At 29.9% G+C, this 19,865-nt stretch overlaps 2 protein-coding genes across 3 annotated transcripts; both read left to right on the forward strand.

The window, feature by feature from the left end:
* Nucleotides 1-40: 40 nt before the first annotated feature.
* Nucleotides 41-11,259, forward strand: LOC126839026 (uncharacterized). 2 transcript variants are annotated; one of them, XM_050573945.1, is made up of 10 exons: nucleotides 41-52; nucleotides 3,998-4,137; nucleotides 4,210-4,242; nucleotides 8,764-8,938; nucleotides 9,004-9,068; nucleotides 10,269-10,422; nucleotides 10,485-10,549; nucleotides 10,676-10,862; nucleotides 10,925-11,088; nucleotides 11,161-11,259. In XM_050573945.1, the coding sequence occupies exons 2-9, from the start codon at nucleotides 4,036-4,038 to the stop codon at nucleotides 11,044-11,046; spliced, it is 903 nt and encodes a 300-aa protein (XP_050429902.1). In that variant the 5' UTR covers nucleotides 41-52; nucleotides 3,998-4,035; the 3' UTR covers nucleotides 11,047-11,088; nucleotides 11,161-11,259. The 2 variants fall into 2 exon arrangements, with proteins under 2 accessions (XP_050429902.1, XP_050429903.1); XM_050573946.1 differs by having other exon boundaries at nucleotides 10,488-10,549.
* A 4,841-nt stretch (nucleotides 11,260-16,100) lies between these two features.
* On the forward strand, nucleotides 16,101-19,350 carry LOC126839030 (uncharacterized). The gene is made up of 9 exons (XM_050573949.1): nucleotides 16,101-16,238; nucleotides 16,311-16,343; nucleotides 17,399-17,573; nucleotides 17,640-17,704; nucleotides 18,421-18,568; nucleotides 18,630-18,694; nucleotides 18,820-18,985; nucleotides 19,049-19,213; nucleotides 19,289-19,350. The coding sequence occupies exons 1-8, from the start codon at nucleotides 16,131-16,133 to the stop codon at nucleotides 19,123-19,125; spliced, it is 837 nt and encodes a 278-aa protein (XP_050429906.1). The 5' UTR covers nucleotides 16,101-16,130; the 3' UTR covers nucleotides 19,126-19,213; nucleotides 19,289-19,350.
* Nucleotides 19,351-19,865: the final 515 nt, after the last annotated feature.

Genomic DNA, 19,865 nt, shown 5'->3' on the forward strand with positions numbered 1-19,865 from the left:
TAAGCGCGCCAATTTCAAATTTTTATAATTATTACAGAAATATGTATAATAGGTATTTATGTTTTTTAATTTTCTATAATGGTAATACAGGATGATCATTTTATCGTGAACCACTCAATATCTCATAGGGTTTTAATAAGAAATTAAATTTTTTTTTCATATTATTTTTATACAATGTGATCTCAAAATTGTTAGTACATTATTTTCAATTAAAAAAGTTTATGAAATGTATGGGTTACCATAAGTTTCAAAAGTTGCTATCAAAAAAACTATGTTGGAAGTAAAATAATTACTTGAGTTAAATTTAAGAAAAGATATATATTTGTATTAATGACTTAACATTAGATTTTAAGACTTCAATATTCTCAGAGGTGGTATTGAAGAACTATTATTTCTGAAAGTGACAAAATTGTTTAATTTTGGTAATTCGAAAGATAGCCCTCCCCTGAATCAAAATCCTGGCAACACCAACTGTTTTAATTTAGGTGAAACTGTGAGTGTGATTGGGATTCTATATTGTACCAATAGATAGTTTTACATCATCATTGTGAATCGAGTGTTTAAAAATACACTCGTTAAACTATGACTATATTTATCATAAAATATGTTTTATAAAATGGCACGCACAAAATAATATATCTGCACATATAGTACAGAAAACGTTATACTACAAAAATTTAACAAAATTACTTATCCACACTGAGACGAGGTACAAAAAGTACATATTAAGTATACATTCGCTATGAATCATCTTTAACGGTTTGTTTTTTTTTATCAAAAACTAGTGTTTTTTTCGCTTTTGGTTTGGTTGTTTGCGTAGGTAACATATTCGAATGTTTGAACTATTTTCTTGCATGACCGTAGAACTCTGATTTCCAATAACCTTATATAGTGAATAACTTTCTACATTTTTTCTACATTAAGATTTTAGATATTATTCTATTAAATAATTATACTATTGTAGACATTTACAATTATTATTATTACTTAATATTACATTTAATTTGATTGTATAGAAACAATACTGTTTTCTTAACTGCGACATATTTTATAAATGTATAAATATAATAATAACAACCAAACATTTAACCACCTACCAAAAAAAAAGATGAAGGGAGGGAAGTGCCCCCCTCTCCTTTGCCATCCTGGGTTTGCCTTTGTACTAAGGATGATTCTTTAAGGTCTTAACCTTAGAAGACATTATTTTCACGGAAAATATTAATATACCGAACATTACTTTTTCCAATACTTGAATCAAGTACATATATTAATAAATTAATGACCGTTTGTTATCTGCTACTCGTACTTAAGTAAATAACTTTAAAACTGTTTATTCAAAATCGGTTATCGACCAGTCAATATTTTTAGCAAATTATGCTTAACTTAAAAACTCAACAAAATATAAACGTTACTATTTAAGTTTCAAAAGTTGATAAAGCTCTAGAAAATACTAAAAAATATTTGAATTTCAATGTTGTTGTATATAATAATAAAGCAAAAACAAAAATGTTTTCAAAAAGAAACACTACAGAGTGTCAATTATTTTAAGAGTTAACTAGTGTAGGGCGTTAAAAAAAATCACCTGGTATGTAACCCCTTTCATAAACAAACATGACATTTCTTCCTTTCCTTAATAAATAACAGAAAACTGAACATTACGAGAAACATACAAATTACTTCTTAACTTTTTTATGACCGATTTGACTAATGTATTGTGCTAAATTATTAAAATGTTTATTAACATTATAAAACAAACTCAAAAGAACAACTTAGTCGTCAAAACTTATAATTAATTTTTTTTTTTTATACAAATTGGCCTAACCTAACCTAACTACTCTTAAACGATCTATAATTGGTCTATTATATAGATTAAACGTATGTTTTTTTATTATAAAAACATTTTGTAAAAAAAACCTTTTAATTTTCAAATAATAAATAATACAATTTTGCCTGTGGGCTGAGGGTCATAATAATAACCCTCAGGTAATAATGACTTATGATTATGATCTGTTCGGAGAATTATAGATGACACTTCATTAGTAAACTCTACTCTCGATTCAAGAGAATCTTTATTCACTGATAAATATAACAGTTTTACATAATACCGATAATTCGTAAAGTTTTTATGAATTTTTGTTTGTGCCAGCCAAAAACATATTTTTTAAATGTACATTTGTTTCAGATATTACAAATTATTTCTCAAAATAATATTATGATCACAAAAATATTAAGTACATTCGATGAACATTTCATACATAAATTTTAATAGGAATAAATAATTAATTGATTATTTAATTATTTAATTGTGTAATTGCTGAAGATTTATTAAATATAATACATGTAATAAAATAGTTGTGTGTATATTTTTATAAATTTTCCTTACACATACTCACAAAAAGTCAGTGTGTTAAATGTTATACACGCCTATATTTCAATATTATCAGTAACTATAAGAGATAATAAGTCGTTTTCAAGTTTATTGTAAAAAGCTTTTCAAAAAGATACAAAATATAAATTTTATCTAATTGTAAATTCATCTTTGGTTACGCAGATCTCTGTAACCGATTAACGGATATTATTACTTCAGTCTTGTTACTTGTTAGAATCATCTTAGCACGTAGAAGTGCAGTAAAGAGTTTTAGAACTTTATTCATTTTATACAGATCCTTAGAGTTGTATATAATAAGTAAATAAAATGTTGAAACGTATAAATAAAAATATTATTCATATATATATATTTTTTTAATTATTCTATTAGAGACCCGTTTTGCGCATCGCAAGTTAAATTTTTAAAGTAAATAAATAAGTTAACAAAACTTATGGTACGTGATACTAGGCGTAGGCACGTTATTAACGTTAATGAACGGTATTAGGATATCCTGATGTTCCAGGACGGGCTTTTGCGTTAGTTGTACTTCGAACCTATTAAATAGTTTGTTTATCTCTTTTCGTAATTTTTAATGTTTTATTCGATATTTTGAAAACATTTCTTCTATTTTCTAGATGGTAGTTAGTAATTAAGTACTAACTAGTACTAATTGTGGCTACTAGTTTAATAATTCAATGTTATTTACTATAAATTCGAGAAAATGTTTTCTATTACAATTTGATGCAAGCTAATTAATTAGTCCTTTCCTTCACTTTATCACCTAGTGTTATGTTAGTAAATCCAAAATTGTATAATCAAGCCTAGTACTAAATTAATATATGACTTAATAAGTTACCGGAAAAGCAACTATTTATTAACTTGAATATCGAAAGCAAATTTTATAAGAATCTAAATGGCGTATTTCGGTTGATGTTGGTTTCAACCAATTAGGTTCAAGATTTGTACCCGTGTATGCCTATTAAACGACACAACATAATGGCGGTACTATTATTATTAAATATAACCAATTAATAGTATAGTATTCAACCTATCTAGATCACGAGTATATTATATTTTCGGTATGAATAACAAAAACACATTTTGTTATTTTCATATTATGATGCATAGGCTGTGGCTTTTAAAACACTTGTCTATGAAGAGCTTGTTATTGTAAAAGGTTCACAGCTGGTTTTCATTGTATACTTAATTTCGAACTTGAGTCTTGTATTCTACATAAAAAAACGAAATATTCAAAACACTTGTACTCCTTGGTGTTGTAATAAAAAATGGTAAGAAATCCCCAAAAATTGATTTTTCAAAATTATTGAAGTTTAAATTTTAGGATTGGTGGCAGAGTGTAGAGTAGAGAAATTGTTTTTCTTCATGCTAGAATAGCAGTTGTTTCCTATACCAATAGTATGATCATTTATGTTTGTTTTTCACAACTGCTGTACATACTCGAATTTCAGAAACATAATACTAGGTGCGAATAAACTATTTTAAAATATGTGTATTCAATGATAATTTATGATTGTTGTTCACAATTTTTGTTTTTACTTGAAATGCGTCAGAAATATAAAACTGTAAAAAGAAATGCAAAATAACAATAAGGACATATTCATTTCCTAGGAGTTCTCACAAGCGTCAAGTACATATTTTGCTTTACAATGTTTTCAAAAAATATTATACTACTTTTGTTTGTCGTGAGTTTTACAGTGAAAAGTATTACCGCAGGTAGTGGAGAGATAGTGGAAGCTGCTACTAGTGAGGTATGTATCTAAAGTTCAAAAATATTTAAAAGCTTCAATTATACAAAATATTTTTTTACAATTTATTATTAGCGGATAGTGGATGATGGTTCTACGAGTACAGGGGTATGTATTTAAACATTCAGAAAAACTTAAAAGTATTACATGGTCAAAATTACATAAAGACCTATTGCAATAAAATATGGTAACTTATTTATGAGATTGTTAGGAATATTGTATGAATAATATGTAACCAGAGTTGTGCAAATTCTTAGGGTAAAATTTTATGTGTATAAAAAATTGTCTTCCTATGTATTAAAATTTTATATACAAGGTGGCCGACAATGATTTGAAAAATAAAATAATTTTTATTCTAATGAATATTTTTGAGATTTTTTTTTAAAAATAATTTATACTTTTTTGCGCTATAGCACCATGGTTTTTATTGCACTTACCTGTTTTACTTTTTATAGTAATTTTTTTTTTTTCTTATTGCGTTTTTTTATTTTTTTTCAAGATATCCGTTTTATTCAAAATATTTTTTAAAAAAGAATTGGTAAAAAAAATTGTATTGTTATTCATCCGTTCTAAAGTTATATTTATTTGAAAGTGAGGATGATTGGTGACGGGAGGAGGAGTGCGGTAGGTAACGCGCGCAGATAAAAATAACTCTACGCAGTTAACTTTTGAAAAAAAATTAAAATATATAATAAAAAAATTAAAAAAAAGTAAAACGGGTAAGTGCAGTAAAAACCATGGAGCTTATAGTGCAAATGAGTATACAATTATTAACATAAAACAATTTCAATATTTTTCACTAGAACAAAAGTTATTTCATCTGTCAATTCATTGTGGACCACTCTGTGTATATTATACTGGTTTTAAACATTTTCAAAATAAAGTATATTTAGCAGTTTAGATTCACCTTGCGTACGGTCGCGGTTATTTTATCTCTCGCGCTCAGTGTAGTTACCCGTCTATATTTAACTCCTACACGTAGTCGTTTTAGAGCTTCAATTTTACGTTCGTCTATCATACTTGACGCCATTTGCTCAATCTAAAGGACCCTCCTGGGTTCTTTTGGATGGTCAAACCTAAACTAAGAGGGGGGGGGAGCTCCATATCCCCCCCCCCCTATTACTCGTATGTCCACGCTAAGCAACTCAGATTTAAGCATTTCAGATGATTCATCACGTCACTCGGGTAAGACAAATCCCAGTTCTAGTAATACAAAATCTCCTACTAGTCCTCTACCAAAAAAACCTAAAAACATCGCGACCTCTTCGCAAGTTCTCTCTCAGCCCTCTCGAAGACCGGCAAGGAGTTGGACTCCCCTGAAGTGATATTGGTTATGCCGCATAACACGCACCTAGTCACCGCAAATTCAGCCAGCATGTCTTCCCCTAACGCGACTGCGTATAGGCAATCAAACGATCATGTATGCTTTCCACTTAACTATTCGGGTCCCCTGCATATTTTGATAGCATCGTCATCCAGTGATAATAACCTCGGCAACTTTCAACCAGTCAAACTTGGTAAACTGTTTCCCAAAATGTTCTCCGGTATTCTCAATATCAATCCCACCGGCTCTAAGCGTGTCAAAATCACATTCGATTCCGCCGTGTATAACGCCAATTTATGTCTCTCTTCAAGATCTCTTGCCGAACATGGACTTATTGCCAGTATCCCTAATACATTGTTATATTGTATGGGTATCATTCGCTTAGACAAAATCGTCTCCGAAGAAGAGTTTTGGGAAAGCTATGAATGCCCAACCAAAGTGATCTCCTTTCGCCGAATCAACGACAAAAAAGACAACAAACTGATTGCTACTAACTTGGTGGAGCTAAAATTCTTATCAAATACTCTTCCTACTAAGCTTTCTATTTTTAAAGTTCTTTTTGATGTATCGCCTAGCATCCGTTTACCTGAACAATGCCTCAAGTGCCTTCGTTTCGACCACACATTTAAATTTTGTCGTAGCAAAGAGCGATGCAGTCATTGTGGAATTTTTGATCATGGCGAATCTTCATGGAATGTTAAAGAGACCTCACCCCCCCCCCCCCGTGTGCATTTTCTGCAAACTGAATCATCCATCTACAGACCGTTCCTGCTCTGAATGGACCATCCAGAAAGACATCAAAAAGATCATGGCCGCAAATAACGTTTCTTTTTCAGAAGCATCATTAATTAAGCGATCGCGTATAACTAATAAAGCGTTTACTTTTTCCGATGTCACTAAAAATGTTAATACACCTACTGTTAATGTCGTTGCTCATCCCCCCTCATTCCCGGCCCTCTTTCAATTTTCCAACGCCTACATCCCATCCAAACATAGTCATAAATCTATTGAAGGTGCTTCAAGGAAAAGGAAAAACGTATCCCCCACTCCATCATTCCCTCCTCTTCCTTCAAACAACAACAGATCCATCTCTCCAAATGGCAGTTTCCTTAATTATATGGAACATTATCATTTTGCCAACAATGATTACCCTAATTAGGTAGAAGCTTTTGCTCAAATTCTCTCTCGTTCGCTCTCGTTCGATCCTTCTTCTTTCACATCTCCTTCAACGCTCCAGTCTGTCATTGAATCATCCCTTTTTAATCTCCCTTCCTCAACCATCGACGATGACGATACATACTAATTCCGATACCATCCATCCTTTTTTTTCATATTCTCCAATGGAATGTTAGAAGTTTACTCCCACGTTTACAAGACTTTTCCTTTCTTCTTTCTAACCAAAAATGTTCTTTCGCTTTACTCTCCGAGACCTGACTTTTCCAGAACAAACCACTTTCCTTACCACATTTTAATATTATACATTCAGACCGCTGTGATGGATACAGTGGCGTCGCCATTGCCTCCCATCAATTCATAAAAATTAACCAAATAGTACTAGATGCTCAATTTCAATCTTCCCTCCTTGATCACTCTATCGATCTAGTCGGTATTGAGACGTTCACTAACTCATCTTCTCCTATCTCTCTTTGGTCTATTTATATTCGCCCATCCTCCAACCCTCCTCCTCGTCTCATTGACAAAATCTCCAGTTTAGTCTCTTCCTATTCGATTTTAGGGGGGGACTTAAACGGTCACCATCCCTCATGGGGTGCCCAGAATCTTAATCACCGTGGCAATTTGACTTTTCCCTCCATCTCCGCCCTTAATCTTTGTATCCTCAACACAGGAGAGCCGACTCTGGCTAACCGCCCCCCCCCTCGCTGACTTAACCGTGGATATTACCATATCATCTCCTACCCTTTCATAGCTATCACGTGGTCAGTTCTTGATTGTACGCACGGCAGCAATCATGTAATATTCAAAAAATTATTTAGTATTTTCAAAAAACTATTTATGGCCAGCTTTCTTTGATTTTAAAACACTGTGCGACGCGTTCAAAAAATATAGAGCTTCTGGCTCACTTGTGGATTTAAGATTATATTAACTTCATTTAGTTTTATGGACTTACTTTTTGTTTGTTTTTCATCATTTTATATTTATCATTGAAATCATGTTATTACTGTTACCTCATGTCAATAATGTAACCTTACATTTACTGTTTAATTGTTGAGCCAAATATTTTATAATAATTAGGGTAAAATAAAAATTTAAAAAGTTTAAAAAAAATTTTTACGAAACAATATTTCAAAATATAGATACTTGGAAAAAAACCCTAACAAACTATTTAAAACATTTTTAAAAAAATTATTTGATTATTAAATTTGTAATTATTTCTATAACTTTTTATTTGAAAAACTATCTTTGAAATAATAAATAGAATAATTATTTTGAAAATTACTTAAATTAATTTTTAAAGTATTTAGAAAATCTTTTATTTGAGTAATTATTTCTAAAATTATTCAAGTAAAAGATTATTTAGATAAATTTTTATTCGTATAATATACAAATCTGATTGTGAGTTTTAGGGTATACACAATTTTTTTTTATTTTCACCAATCATAACGAATATTCTTAGTAGGCACTATTACTAGGCTTAAAAGACATTATGATAGTTATTATTTTCGGCTAAATCAACTTTGATGAATTATCGGTGAAATTCATAAAAGTTTTTTCGCATTATTTATTCCATACACTTTAATATTATATGTAGAATTAAAGTTTTTAATTTAAGTTTTTCTAATGTTTTTCATATTTTTTCATCTGTATAGGAATTCAGCATTGACTTTCTAACAAAAACACAGAATAAACACACAACAATTTGAAAAATAACATCATATGTTTCATGCTTTAAATGTATAAAGAAAAATCGTTTTGCATTTTTCAGACTTTTTTAATCTTTTAATTCAGTAGAAACCCAATTTATTGTATTTTCCAACATTTTTTTTACACGTCATACTATATTCTTTAATAAGCGATTTTCAAAAAATGTATTTCATGTAACATACTAGGATGTAAACGATGAACGACAAGTGAAATTACGTACGACGACGATAAGAATGGTTTAAGTTCCCTCAAAAATCAAACAAAACAAGTACTTAGGGGAAAAAAATATAAGAGGATCCCAGTGCAAAAAAAATGTTTTCGCATTTATCTGATGATTTTAATTTTTTTTTACTTTTTAACTCTACTTATTCCCTTTAATGATAAAACGATTCGGAAAAAATTAACTGTAAAAAATATTTTAGAATAAAAAACTGAAAGACATGACAGACGAGCAATGGGCAAATTTATTTAAACAGTATGATACCGATGAGGATGGTATAATCTCCCCAAAGGAATTTCAGAATTTGGTATTCAATGAGTTCAGTGGATTCCTCACAGTTCACGATGCAGATATATATAAAACTTTAATTTCAAAGGGTAATATTAAAAATAAAATAATGTTCTACGATAAACAATTCTACAAATGTCATAATTATTTTCAGATAAAAGTAAAACAGAATTGGAAATGTTGAAAAACATGAAACCGATAATATATTTATTGACAAAGGTTTGTATTCAGTTATATTATTGTTACTATACTGGGAGATGAATTTTTAAAGGTTTTCATTTAAAAAAAGTGTATTTTTAATACCTACTGTAAAATATTATAAAATACCCAAGTTTTACAATCTTCCAGAGGGTTTACAAATTTTAGAAATTTTAATGATAACGTAAATATACGTACTATTAATAATAAAAATAATAATATTAATGATAGTATTATTATTTAAATTTTGGGCACAAAATCCCTGTTATATAATATTTCAAATATTTAAAAGTAATATATTAAAAGTAGAAAAAATTGAACACGGACAGACGCTTCATACTCAATATTTAAGTATATTTGTATATAATAGATGTTCTTAAGATATAAAAAACATTTCAAAGTCCTACATCTAAAAAATGAAAAATAAAATAAATGTAATTTATTATTTTATTAATTATTTATTTAAATGAAATATTATTATATTTGAAATAACAGTAAAATAATATTAAGATGTTTTTTGTACAAAATTATATTAGAAATGATGAATTACTTTATTATAGAATATTTAATACGAAACACTTTTTAACAATGTACAGTATTATTATAACGAAGTATAATTTTTAAATCTATCCGAACTTTAAACGCCCTCAAACTTCCACCACTCCAACCAACGACCCAAACGGTTTTGGTGTAACGGATTTTTATAAAAGGATAATCGGTCGTAATGAGTATGGTTCGGACAGAAATAAAATAATTATTTTATCAACAAATATACAAATATTTGTATTACGTTCATTTTATACTTTCTTCAATAGTAATTAATAATATTCATACATCGAGATGTCTATCAAAAAGCTATATATACCATAAAATCTGTGTTTTACAACGATTGCGTGTCCCGTGACACACACAGTTTTTATTTTTTTATAGTGACTTAAAAAAAGAAAATATGAGGATAAAAAGTTTATAGAACTTTTATAACTTCAAAAGTAACCGTCCAAAATTAGTTATACACCAGTCAAAATTCTCCACAAATTATTCCCAATTAAAAAAGATAATTAAGTCCACATTTAAGATATAAAAATCAAAAAACTAACAAGAAAAATACAATTTTGACTGTATTAATTTTGAATCATTTTGTGTAATATTTGTTGCATCCAAGCCTTACAAAAGAAGTCATTTCTTAATTGCCATAATATTCGTTTCTTAATTTTTTTTTAGAGAATTAGTAAAGTGGAGATTGGAAACGTCAACAAAAATGACACTTATTCAAAAGAATCTTTCGTGGAAGTAATAAAAGAAAATGAACAAGCTAGAAAACTGTTCTCAGACGAGAATGAAATTTCAGAAATTCTAAATCTGATTAGTCAAAAAGGTAGTAAAAAACTTAACTACCTATTGAATTCTGTTTTTAAATTATTCACAAACTGTTTACAGTAGAATGGCCAATTGATTTGGCGAAGCTCGAAGAATTATTAAAAATGATTAAGACTTCGCAAATGGTTAGAAGTTATAGTTATAATATTATTTTACTTTATCAGTATGATTAATTTTTCTACCTTATCTTAGAGCTTATCAAAAAATATAAATATTATAACAATATATAATGTGTTTCTTAACATGTTTAGATAGTACAGTGTTACGAGGAATTTTGTGAACTCGCCAAGGACCAAGATGGCCGTATTCCCGTTAATGACTTTGTTAAAGCATGGATCGAGGATGATTCAAATGAAACAGAATTTGATTTATCAGACAATGAGGAATCATCCATTAACGAAAAATTCACTAAAATTATCAAGAACGGGGATTTAGACCGTAATACATGAGAACAACACTGTAGTGGAAATTATTATTAATTAACATTACATTTTTTCCAGGCAACGGTTTCATTGATTTTTATGAATATCTGATATTAATGAGTAATGATTATAACCTGGACGGAGATTTAGAGATGTCACTTGATAACAAAACTCTACTCTCGATTCAAGAGAATCTTTAATCATTGAAAAATATAACAGTTTTACATAAATACCAATAATTTGTAAGGTTTTTAGTATTTTTTTTTTTTTTATGCAAGCCAAGAACATATTTAAAAAATGTATATTTGTTTCAGATATTACAAATTGACTCTAAAATAACATTAAAGAATACACTATGCGCCAAAATATAAAGTACATTCGATGAACATTTCAGACATAAATTTTAATAGAGATAAATAATTAATTGATTATTTAATTATTTAATTGTGTTATTGCTGAAGATTGATTAAATATAATACATGTAATAAAATATTTATGTGTATATTTTTGAAATTTTTCATACCCATATTCACAAAAAAATTTTTTTTTCATATTGTTGTTATACAATGTGATCTCAATTTAAATTATTAATAATGACAAGGAACAATTACATTTTATTTGTTCCGGAACAAATATCAAAGGAACGAGTTCCGGGTATTTGTTCCGGAACGAATATCTTGAGGAACGAGTTCCGGGTATTTGTTCCGGAACGAATATCTTGAGGAACGAGTTCCGGGTATTTGTTCCGGAACGAATATCTCGAGGAACGAGTTCCGGGTATTTGTTCCGGAACGATTACAACAGGGAGTTATAAAGGAACATGTTCCGGAATTAGTTCCGAACCCCTGGTTAAAATTATTGTCTGTAAAATACTTGTTATTGTAATGGGGCCACTGCTGGTGTTCTTTTAATATTTCATTTCAAACTTTAGACTTGTAATTCACATAAAAAAAGGAAATGTGGAAAACACTTGTACTCCTTCTAAGAGTTATAATGAATAATAGTAAAAGTTAAAAAAAATAACTGGTTCGTCCTCATAACCGGGAAACCCCGAAAATATTGACCGGTTTTTCAAACGTCATTTTTGGTTTGCTATATATTTGTGAAAATTTTTTAAAATTTTTAGATTACTTTGATTAGGTATTCCATTATTGACACATGTTCTCAACATGGTTTTAAAATCGGAAAATAGTATTATAATATTGTAAAAATATGAAACATTGTTTTGTTGTTTTACAAATAACATTGTCTTTTGCGTCATACTTTAATAACACTTGTTACATTATGTATATTGTATGTGATCGGTTATTTTTGCTTTAGTCATAAGTTTTATAATAAGCTAAAAAAATAATTTGCTTGGTAAATTATATCTATATGGTTATTCAAACGCCTTATTTGATTTGCTATAATATTTTAGCGAAAAATGTTTAAAATTTTTAGAGAACGTTGGCGCAATTTAAAGGTTTAATAATCTAGAAATTAGTTTAATAATGGATCTAACATACATTATATACCTATAATACGGTGAAAAAAAATCAAGTCAGTGTTTAAAAAAAAAAAAAAATTGTAATAAAATGTTTTTAAATGTGTTAAATGAGTTATCGTTTTCCTTAAAAACGGCTTATTTTTGCAGTACTTTTGGTTTTCCCTAAAATCTTAGGAGCATGTTTGTTCAGTTGTCTATATGGACTGTGTAAAGCGTAGTATTTAACTCAACTTTTTCGAAAATGTGACCAACACCACTATGGCTTAACCGCTCAATTAGTTAATAACAAATAAAAACAAAGCCAGTAAAGTGGGGTTGTGGCATAGTACAGACGGAGCATAGTGAAGACGAAATGGTCGCGGGTATATTAAATTATAGGTATTTTGTATAAAATTTATTCTCGGTGTGAACAGTGAAACACAAAAATACATTTTGTTTTTTTTCATATTACTTGATTGCTTAGTTTAGAAGGTATTAGATATATACGTTATAATATTCAGTGGTTTTTTGTTCGTTTTATTTTTTAGTATACATAGGCCGTAGCTATTTAAAATATTGGCTCAGAAGAGCCTGTTTATTGTAATAGGGTCACAGCTGGTTTTCTTTAATATTTAATATCTAACTTTAGTTCTGTATTACACATAAAACAGCGAGATATTGAAAACACTTATACTTCATCCTCAAAACCATTAAAATCTGAAGAAAAATGACCAATTTTCAACCAAAAACTCGATTTGTTATAATATCAGCGCAAAAATTTTTAAAAATATTTAGACAATATGGATTAGGCATGCCTTTATTGACACATGACCTCAAACCCGGTAGGGGGGGTTATTTTGTATGCGCAATTTTAGTATTTAAGAGCTCATTTTTTCATGTTTTAAATAGACATTTGGATTCATTCAATTTTAGTTAAATCTTTTGTTTATTCACAAAAGCAAATTTAAATAATCAGAAAAACAAACAATAAAACAAGATATGGTCATTTCACCCCACCCCCCCCCCCCCAGCCCGCATCGTTTATTAATATTTTAATGTCACAATTATTTGTTTGCAAAAAACCCATATTCCCCTTCGCGAGGCGGGCTCACATAATAAAATTACAAGGTTACAATTTTAATTATTTACACTCTAATCCTATTCTTCATCCTCGCTTCTTGGTACGCCGCACAGCGCTCACTACCGGGGTAGTAGTCAAAGGCCAAGGCCTGATCTTTGCATACCACACAATGCGGCAGAGCCGTACATTGGACTGCATGGTGATCCGCCCCACCACTTGATAAGCAAAGACCAGTTGTATTTGGCCCTTTACACTCCCGCGCACAGTGACCGTACCCGTGGCACTTGTAGCATCTGTCGAGACGAAGCCGAAGCTTCACCTGACAGCGTACAAGCCCCTCGTCGAGTAGGCGGCCTACCTTGTCCAACTGCAGCTCGAGTGCACGCGGGACTCTGATGATGGCCACCACCAAAGCCGGGCACGACTCGGACTACAGTTACTCCTAACTCCGCTCTTGGAAGACATTGTAATGCTTCCTCCACCTCCTTGGCCGTCGCCTCCTCTTCAAGGTCGCTGTCGACAAGCACCATTCCGGCGGAGCTTGTCGACAGCGTCACCGTTACCTCTTCTCCATGGCTTTGATGTCTAGGCCAAGAGCCTGGACGTTCACGCTCACTTTAATTTTACATGCCACGGAAACGTACGTTTGCCTAGTTCCCGGCCTGATCACCAATACCACTGCCTTTGCTGCGATGGCACGCCTCGCCAACTGCCTATTGTTAGGCGGGGGTTTCGGTGCACCACCCACATTGGCCCTTCTCGGTTGTTTGGTGTACTCTTCCATGGTCTTCGTTTTCTTCTTCTTCCTCTATTTCTTTTTAACTTTTTTTCTTCTCGTCTTCCTTCATGTGTTCTTCCCTCCTGTCCTTCACCCGGGTCTGCTTCCGCGGCGTACTCTCTACTTGGGGCCGCTCGAAATTGGCCTCCAAATGTCGAAGCGACACCTCCACATGCCCGATCGCAATACGGGTTAGTCGTACTGTCAGACTATCGACGGCTTGATGTTTCTCAAACACTTTTTCCACGTGCATATCGACCTCCTTTGATTGCATTAAAAAGGATTTTGGCAGATCTTTAACTCGCACGTGCACGTTGGTGTGCTTAAGGCAGTATTTGGACAAATCTTCTAAGTCTTGTTTCATTTGCGCATAGGCAATCTGCATATCCACTAATTCGTCCCCGAGCTGCTGAATCACACTTTGTCGGTCGTTTTCTCCAATGTTTCCAGTTCTAATTTCTAAGTCTTTGTCCGTGTTGCCACCCCCCCCCCCAAATCCGTGGGGGCCTGAGTCGGGGGTACTAGTTCCGTTTTTGTTTTGAGCCATCATTTTGGTTTTGAGTGTCCTTCTCGTTAAGTGAAAAAAAACAACTTAGTAAAACTGTATAAATTGTATTTGTAAAATACAACAGCTCTCTTAACGTAAAAGACTTAAAAAATGTGTGATACCAACAGTTATTACTCTCGTATTTCTTTCGTCTACATTATAAAATGATACAAAACGTACCATCGATTTTTGTAAATTACATAAATTTTAACTAAAATTAAAATGTATACATATTTAGAATAAAAAAAAACCCAAAAGTGACTTGAACACTATAGTCTATATATGTGGATTTGGAATACTTTTATAGGTTTACTAACTTAAAATGTTATGTTATATTATAATCACAGAAGAAGAAGAATTCAAAAAACATTTTTTTAACAAAATTGGAAATTATTCATTTCCCTCTTCTTTTTTTAAGACGCTAACACTACTCCATAAGGAAGGGGTCAAACCTATAGATCCAAAATCATATACAGTTAGGACTTGTTTTTTCGTATCGTTTTGATGTTTTACAAATAACATTGTCTTTTGAGTCGTACCCTAATAAAACGGTTTCTACATATTCTGAACAAACACTTGCAAAATAATGTATATATTGTACGGGATCGGTTGTTTTTGCTTTTGACATAGGCTTTAATATAAGATAAAAAAGTAGTTTTCTTGGTAATCCATGACTATAAGTATAAATCAATATAAATTTATTAAAATTAGATAGAGTACCTAGTTAAGTACGTACATTGTACAATGATATAATTTCAACTTTGTTGATTGAAAAATAACTACAATGTGTACACGGTATAACACTATAACAGTAATTTGTGTACTCAACACGGTTAAAATGTAGTGACATAACGTTTGGTCATAGACTAAATTACAGTTAGTGTATAGACTACTAATGTAATTATATATTATCCATTATTGTTAACGTTTAACCTTTTGTTCGTTATAAGATATTTTATCTTTTATGCGGTTATTTATGAATACATTTTTTTTCTATTATCTAGGTAATAGTTTTAAGTTTTAACTCAACGCAAAGCTGGTGTTTTTTTGTCTGTATCTAACTTTGAAACGGCTGAATTGACTTTAGGATGGGCGGCAGAGTGTAGAGTAGAGATATTTTTTCTTCGTGCTTGAATAGCTATTGTTTTTTTATACCAATTATAAAAAAATGTAAAATGGTTTTTCACGACTGTTGTACATACTCGAAACTATATTAAAAACATAAAACTTGGTGCACAAAAACGGTTTTTGAATATGTATTCAAAGATAATTTATGATTGTTGTTCACAATTTTTGTTTTTACTCGAAATACGTCAGAAATACAAAACTATAAAGAGAAACGCAAAATAACAATAAGAATATGTTCATTTCCTAGCAGTTCTCATACGCGTCAAGTACATATTTTGCATTACAATGTTTTCAAAAAATATTTTACTTCTTTTGTGTGTCGTGTGTTGTAAATGTAGTACCACGGGTCATGGAAAAATGCCAGCAGGCATAGCGAACTTTGCTACTAGTGTGGTATGTACAAACATTCAGAAATATTTAAAAGCTTAAAGTATACAAAATATATTTTTTTCAATTTATTATTAGCGGATAACGGATGAAGGTTCTTCGAGTTCGGTGGTATGTATCTTAACATTCAGAAATACTTAAAAGCTTATAGTTTACTTGGCCAAAGTAACATAAAGACCTATAGCAATTAAATATAGATGGTAACTTTTTTTTGAGATTGTTAGGATTATTGTATGAATAATATTGTAAGCAGAGTAGTGCAAATTCTTATTAGAATAAAACATTTTTTTAATAAAAAATTGTCTTTATGTTTGAAATAATTACTAGAATAATTACTGTAATTATTTTTAAAGTAATTTAATTAAAAGTTTATTTAGATAATGTTCTATTCGAAAGATATACAAATCTGAATGTAAGTTATTAAGGTATACACAATTTTATTTTATTTTCACCAATCATAACAAATTTAGCATAACAGCATAGAAATATTTTTTTTTCTTATCTCGTCATCATTAATAGGCTTAAAAGACATTATGATAATAATTATTTTCGGCTAAATCAACTTTGATGAATTATCGGTGAAATTCATACAAGTATTTTTGCATTATTTATTTGATTCACTTTAATTTGTATAGAATAAAATGTGTTTATTCGGGTTTTTAAATTTTTGTCATATTTCATCTGTACTGAATTCAGCAGTGAGTTTCTAACAAAAGCACAGAGTAAACACATTCAAATTTGAAAAATAACATAATTAGTTTTTTGTTTTAAATGCATAAAAGGAACACGTTTTGCGTTATTTAAATTTCTAAACGTTTTAATTTAGTAGAAACCCGATTTTCGTAAGTTCCAATACTCTTTTACACGTCATACTATTTTCTCAAATTAGTGATTTTAAAAAAATGTGTTGCGTGTAACTAACTAGGATGTAAACAATGAATGGCAAGTGAAATTTACAAATTACGATGGTGATAAGCATTGTTTAAGTACTCAATAAATTAAACAAAATAAGCACTCAGGGGAGAAAATATAATATGTTTCTAGTGCAAAAAAATAATGTTTCACTTTTTTTCCGATGGTTTTAAAAGTTTTGTACTTTTTAACTCTACTTATTCCCTTTCTTGATAAAAGGATTAGCATAAAATTAACTGTACATAATATTCTAGAATACAATTCTGAATGACATCACAGACGAGCAATTGAAAACTGCATTTATCAAGTACGATCTCAAAATGAGTTCAATCTCCCCAGAGCAATTACAGAAACTAATTTTCACTCAGTTCTACGGATTCATCACCATTCGCCATGCAAAGTTATATACAAAGTTACTTTTTACAAAGAGTAATATAAGAAATAAAACAATGTTCTACGATAAAATTATTCTAAAAATGTCATAATTATTTTCAGATAACAATAAAATAGATTTGAATCTGTTGATAAAAATGAAACCGATAATTTTTTTTTTGACAAAGGTTTGTACCGTTTTATTATTGTTGCTATACAGAGTGATTTTTTTATTATTGGCCACTTAATATCTCATAAAGTTTAATGAGAAATTCAAATTTTTTTTTCATATTGTTTTGATACAATATGATCTCAATTTTTCACAACTTTTTTTGTTTTTACTCCCCTCTCAAATTTTTACTGGTCGATAAAAAGTTTAAAGTTTAGGGCAGGAGGAAAGGTGGAGTGTAGTATTATTTTTTATCAACGCGCATTTCTCAACTGCACTAATTCCATCCCATCATAAATTTAAACTCTCATATCTTTAAAAATAGTTGTCTTTAACTGGTTATCAATCAGCCAAAATTTTTAGTACATTATTCTAATTTTAAAAAGTTAATAAAATATGTGTTATTAGTTAAGTTATTAAAAGTTGCTATTACCCTGAACAGGGTGATTCATTTTTTATAGTTTTTCCTTAAAAAAATGTATTTATATTACTGTGAAATATTATAGAACACCAAAGTTAAACAATTTTCCAAAAGGTATACCAACTTGAGAAATTTTAATGATAGTGTATATATTTTACTAACATTTTAAGATGAGAATTACAAGCTTAAGATGTTTGGACGCTTATTCACTCTATTTACTTTTCCTATTTTGTATATATATTTTGTTGCATCTAAGACTTATAAAAAATGTAGTTTCTCAATTGACATAATATGCGTTTCTTATATTTTTTTAGCAAGATAATGTAGTGGATATTAAACACATTAATGTCACTTTTACGAGTGTATCATTCGTGGAAGACATAAAGACAACTCCAGATGCTAATATATTGTTCTTAAACGATAATGAAATTTCAGAAATAATACATCTTAATGGTCAAAAAAGTAGTAAAAAACTTAACTACCTAATGAATGTTGTTTTTAATTATCTACATACCGTTTACAGGAAATTCTCTAATTAAATGGACAAATTCATTGGAAATAGGAAATATGGTGGGGAATTCGGTGTTGGTTAGTAGTTATAATTTAAATATTATTTTTACTTTATCTGTATGATTGATCATTCTACCTTATCTTAAAACTTATCAAAAAATACAAATATTATAAAAATATAATGTGTATCTTAAAACTTTTAGATGGTTAGTATATACATGGGATTTTGTGATATTGAAAAAAACCGAGATGGCGCTATAGTCGTTAATACTCTGGTTAATGCATGGATCCGCGGCAAAGCTAAGAAACCGGCCAATGAAGACCTTAAAACAATAATCATGGATATTATCATGGCTGGGGATTTAAACCGTAAATACTTAAGAACGACATTGTTGTGGAAATTATTATTAATTAACATTAATTTTTTTCCAGACGACGGTTTAATTGATTTTTATGAATATATGGTAATGATGTGTAAAGATTATAGGAGGATTCTCTTCGATGAGTGATGTCATCTCATAACTAAACTCTACTCTCGATTCCAGAGAATCTTAAATCATTGAAAACTATAACAGTTTTACAGAATACTAATAATTTGTAAAGTTTTTATTAATTCATTTTTTTTTTTTTTGCTAGCCAAAAACCTATTTTAAAAATATATATTTGTTTCAGATATTACAAATTTTTCCTCAAAATAATATTAATGAATACACTTAAATAGGGATAAACGGTTGTCAACAATCAATCGGTCATTTAATTAATTTGTGTTACTGCTGAAGATTTAATAAATACAATACATGTCATAAAATATTTGTGTGTATATTTTTATAAATCTTTCTTACCCATACTCACAAAAAGTCAGTGTGTAAAATGTTATACACGCCTATATTTCAATATTATCATTAATTATAAGAGTGTGGCGGACTTATTGTATAATATCATCAGCTACCGCGCCACCTGTATGAAGTTGATAACAAAACCACATTTCGTCGCTATATTCATGACGTACCGCGATCAACGATAATATACACATGACCGGTATTTATTTGTAATATTTTCTTCACCCTTACTTGTATTTTTATTCTGTACCGTTGCGTACCTTTTTTTCATGTAAAACTTTATTATTATTTGTTGGTTAACCGTGTGCAATTATTTTAATAAACTATTGTTCTTTGTATTATTATAATCAACCTCTTTTTATATTTAATAGTTTAACTAACACGGGTTAAAAACCACAAAGAGATAATAA

Source organism: Adelges cooleyi, unplaced genomic scaffold (genome assembly GCF_023614345.1).
Source record: "Adelges cooleyi isolate 19-005CV unplaced genomic scaffold, UGA_ACOO_1.1 ACOO_flye_CR_arks_rails_tigmint_CR_PRNA_30, whole genome shotgun sequence".
NCBI classification, from domain to species: Eukaryota; Metazoa; Arthropoda; class Insecta; order Hemiptera; family Adelgidae; genus Adelges; species Adelges cooleyi.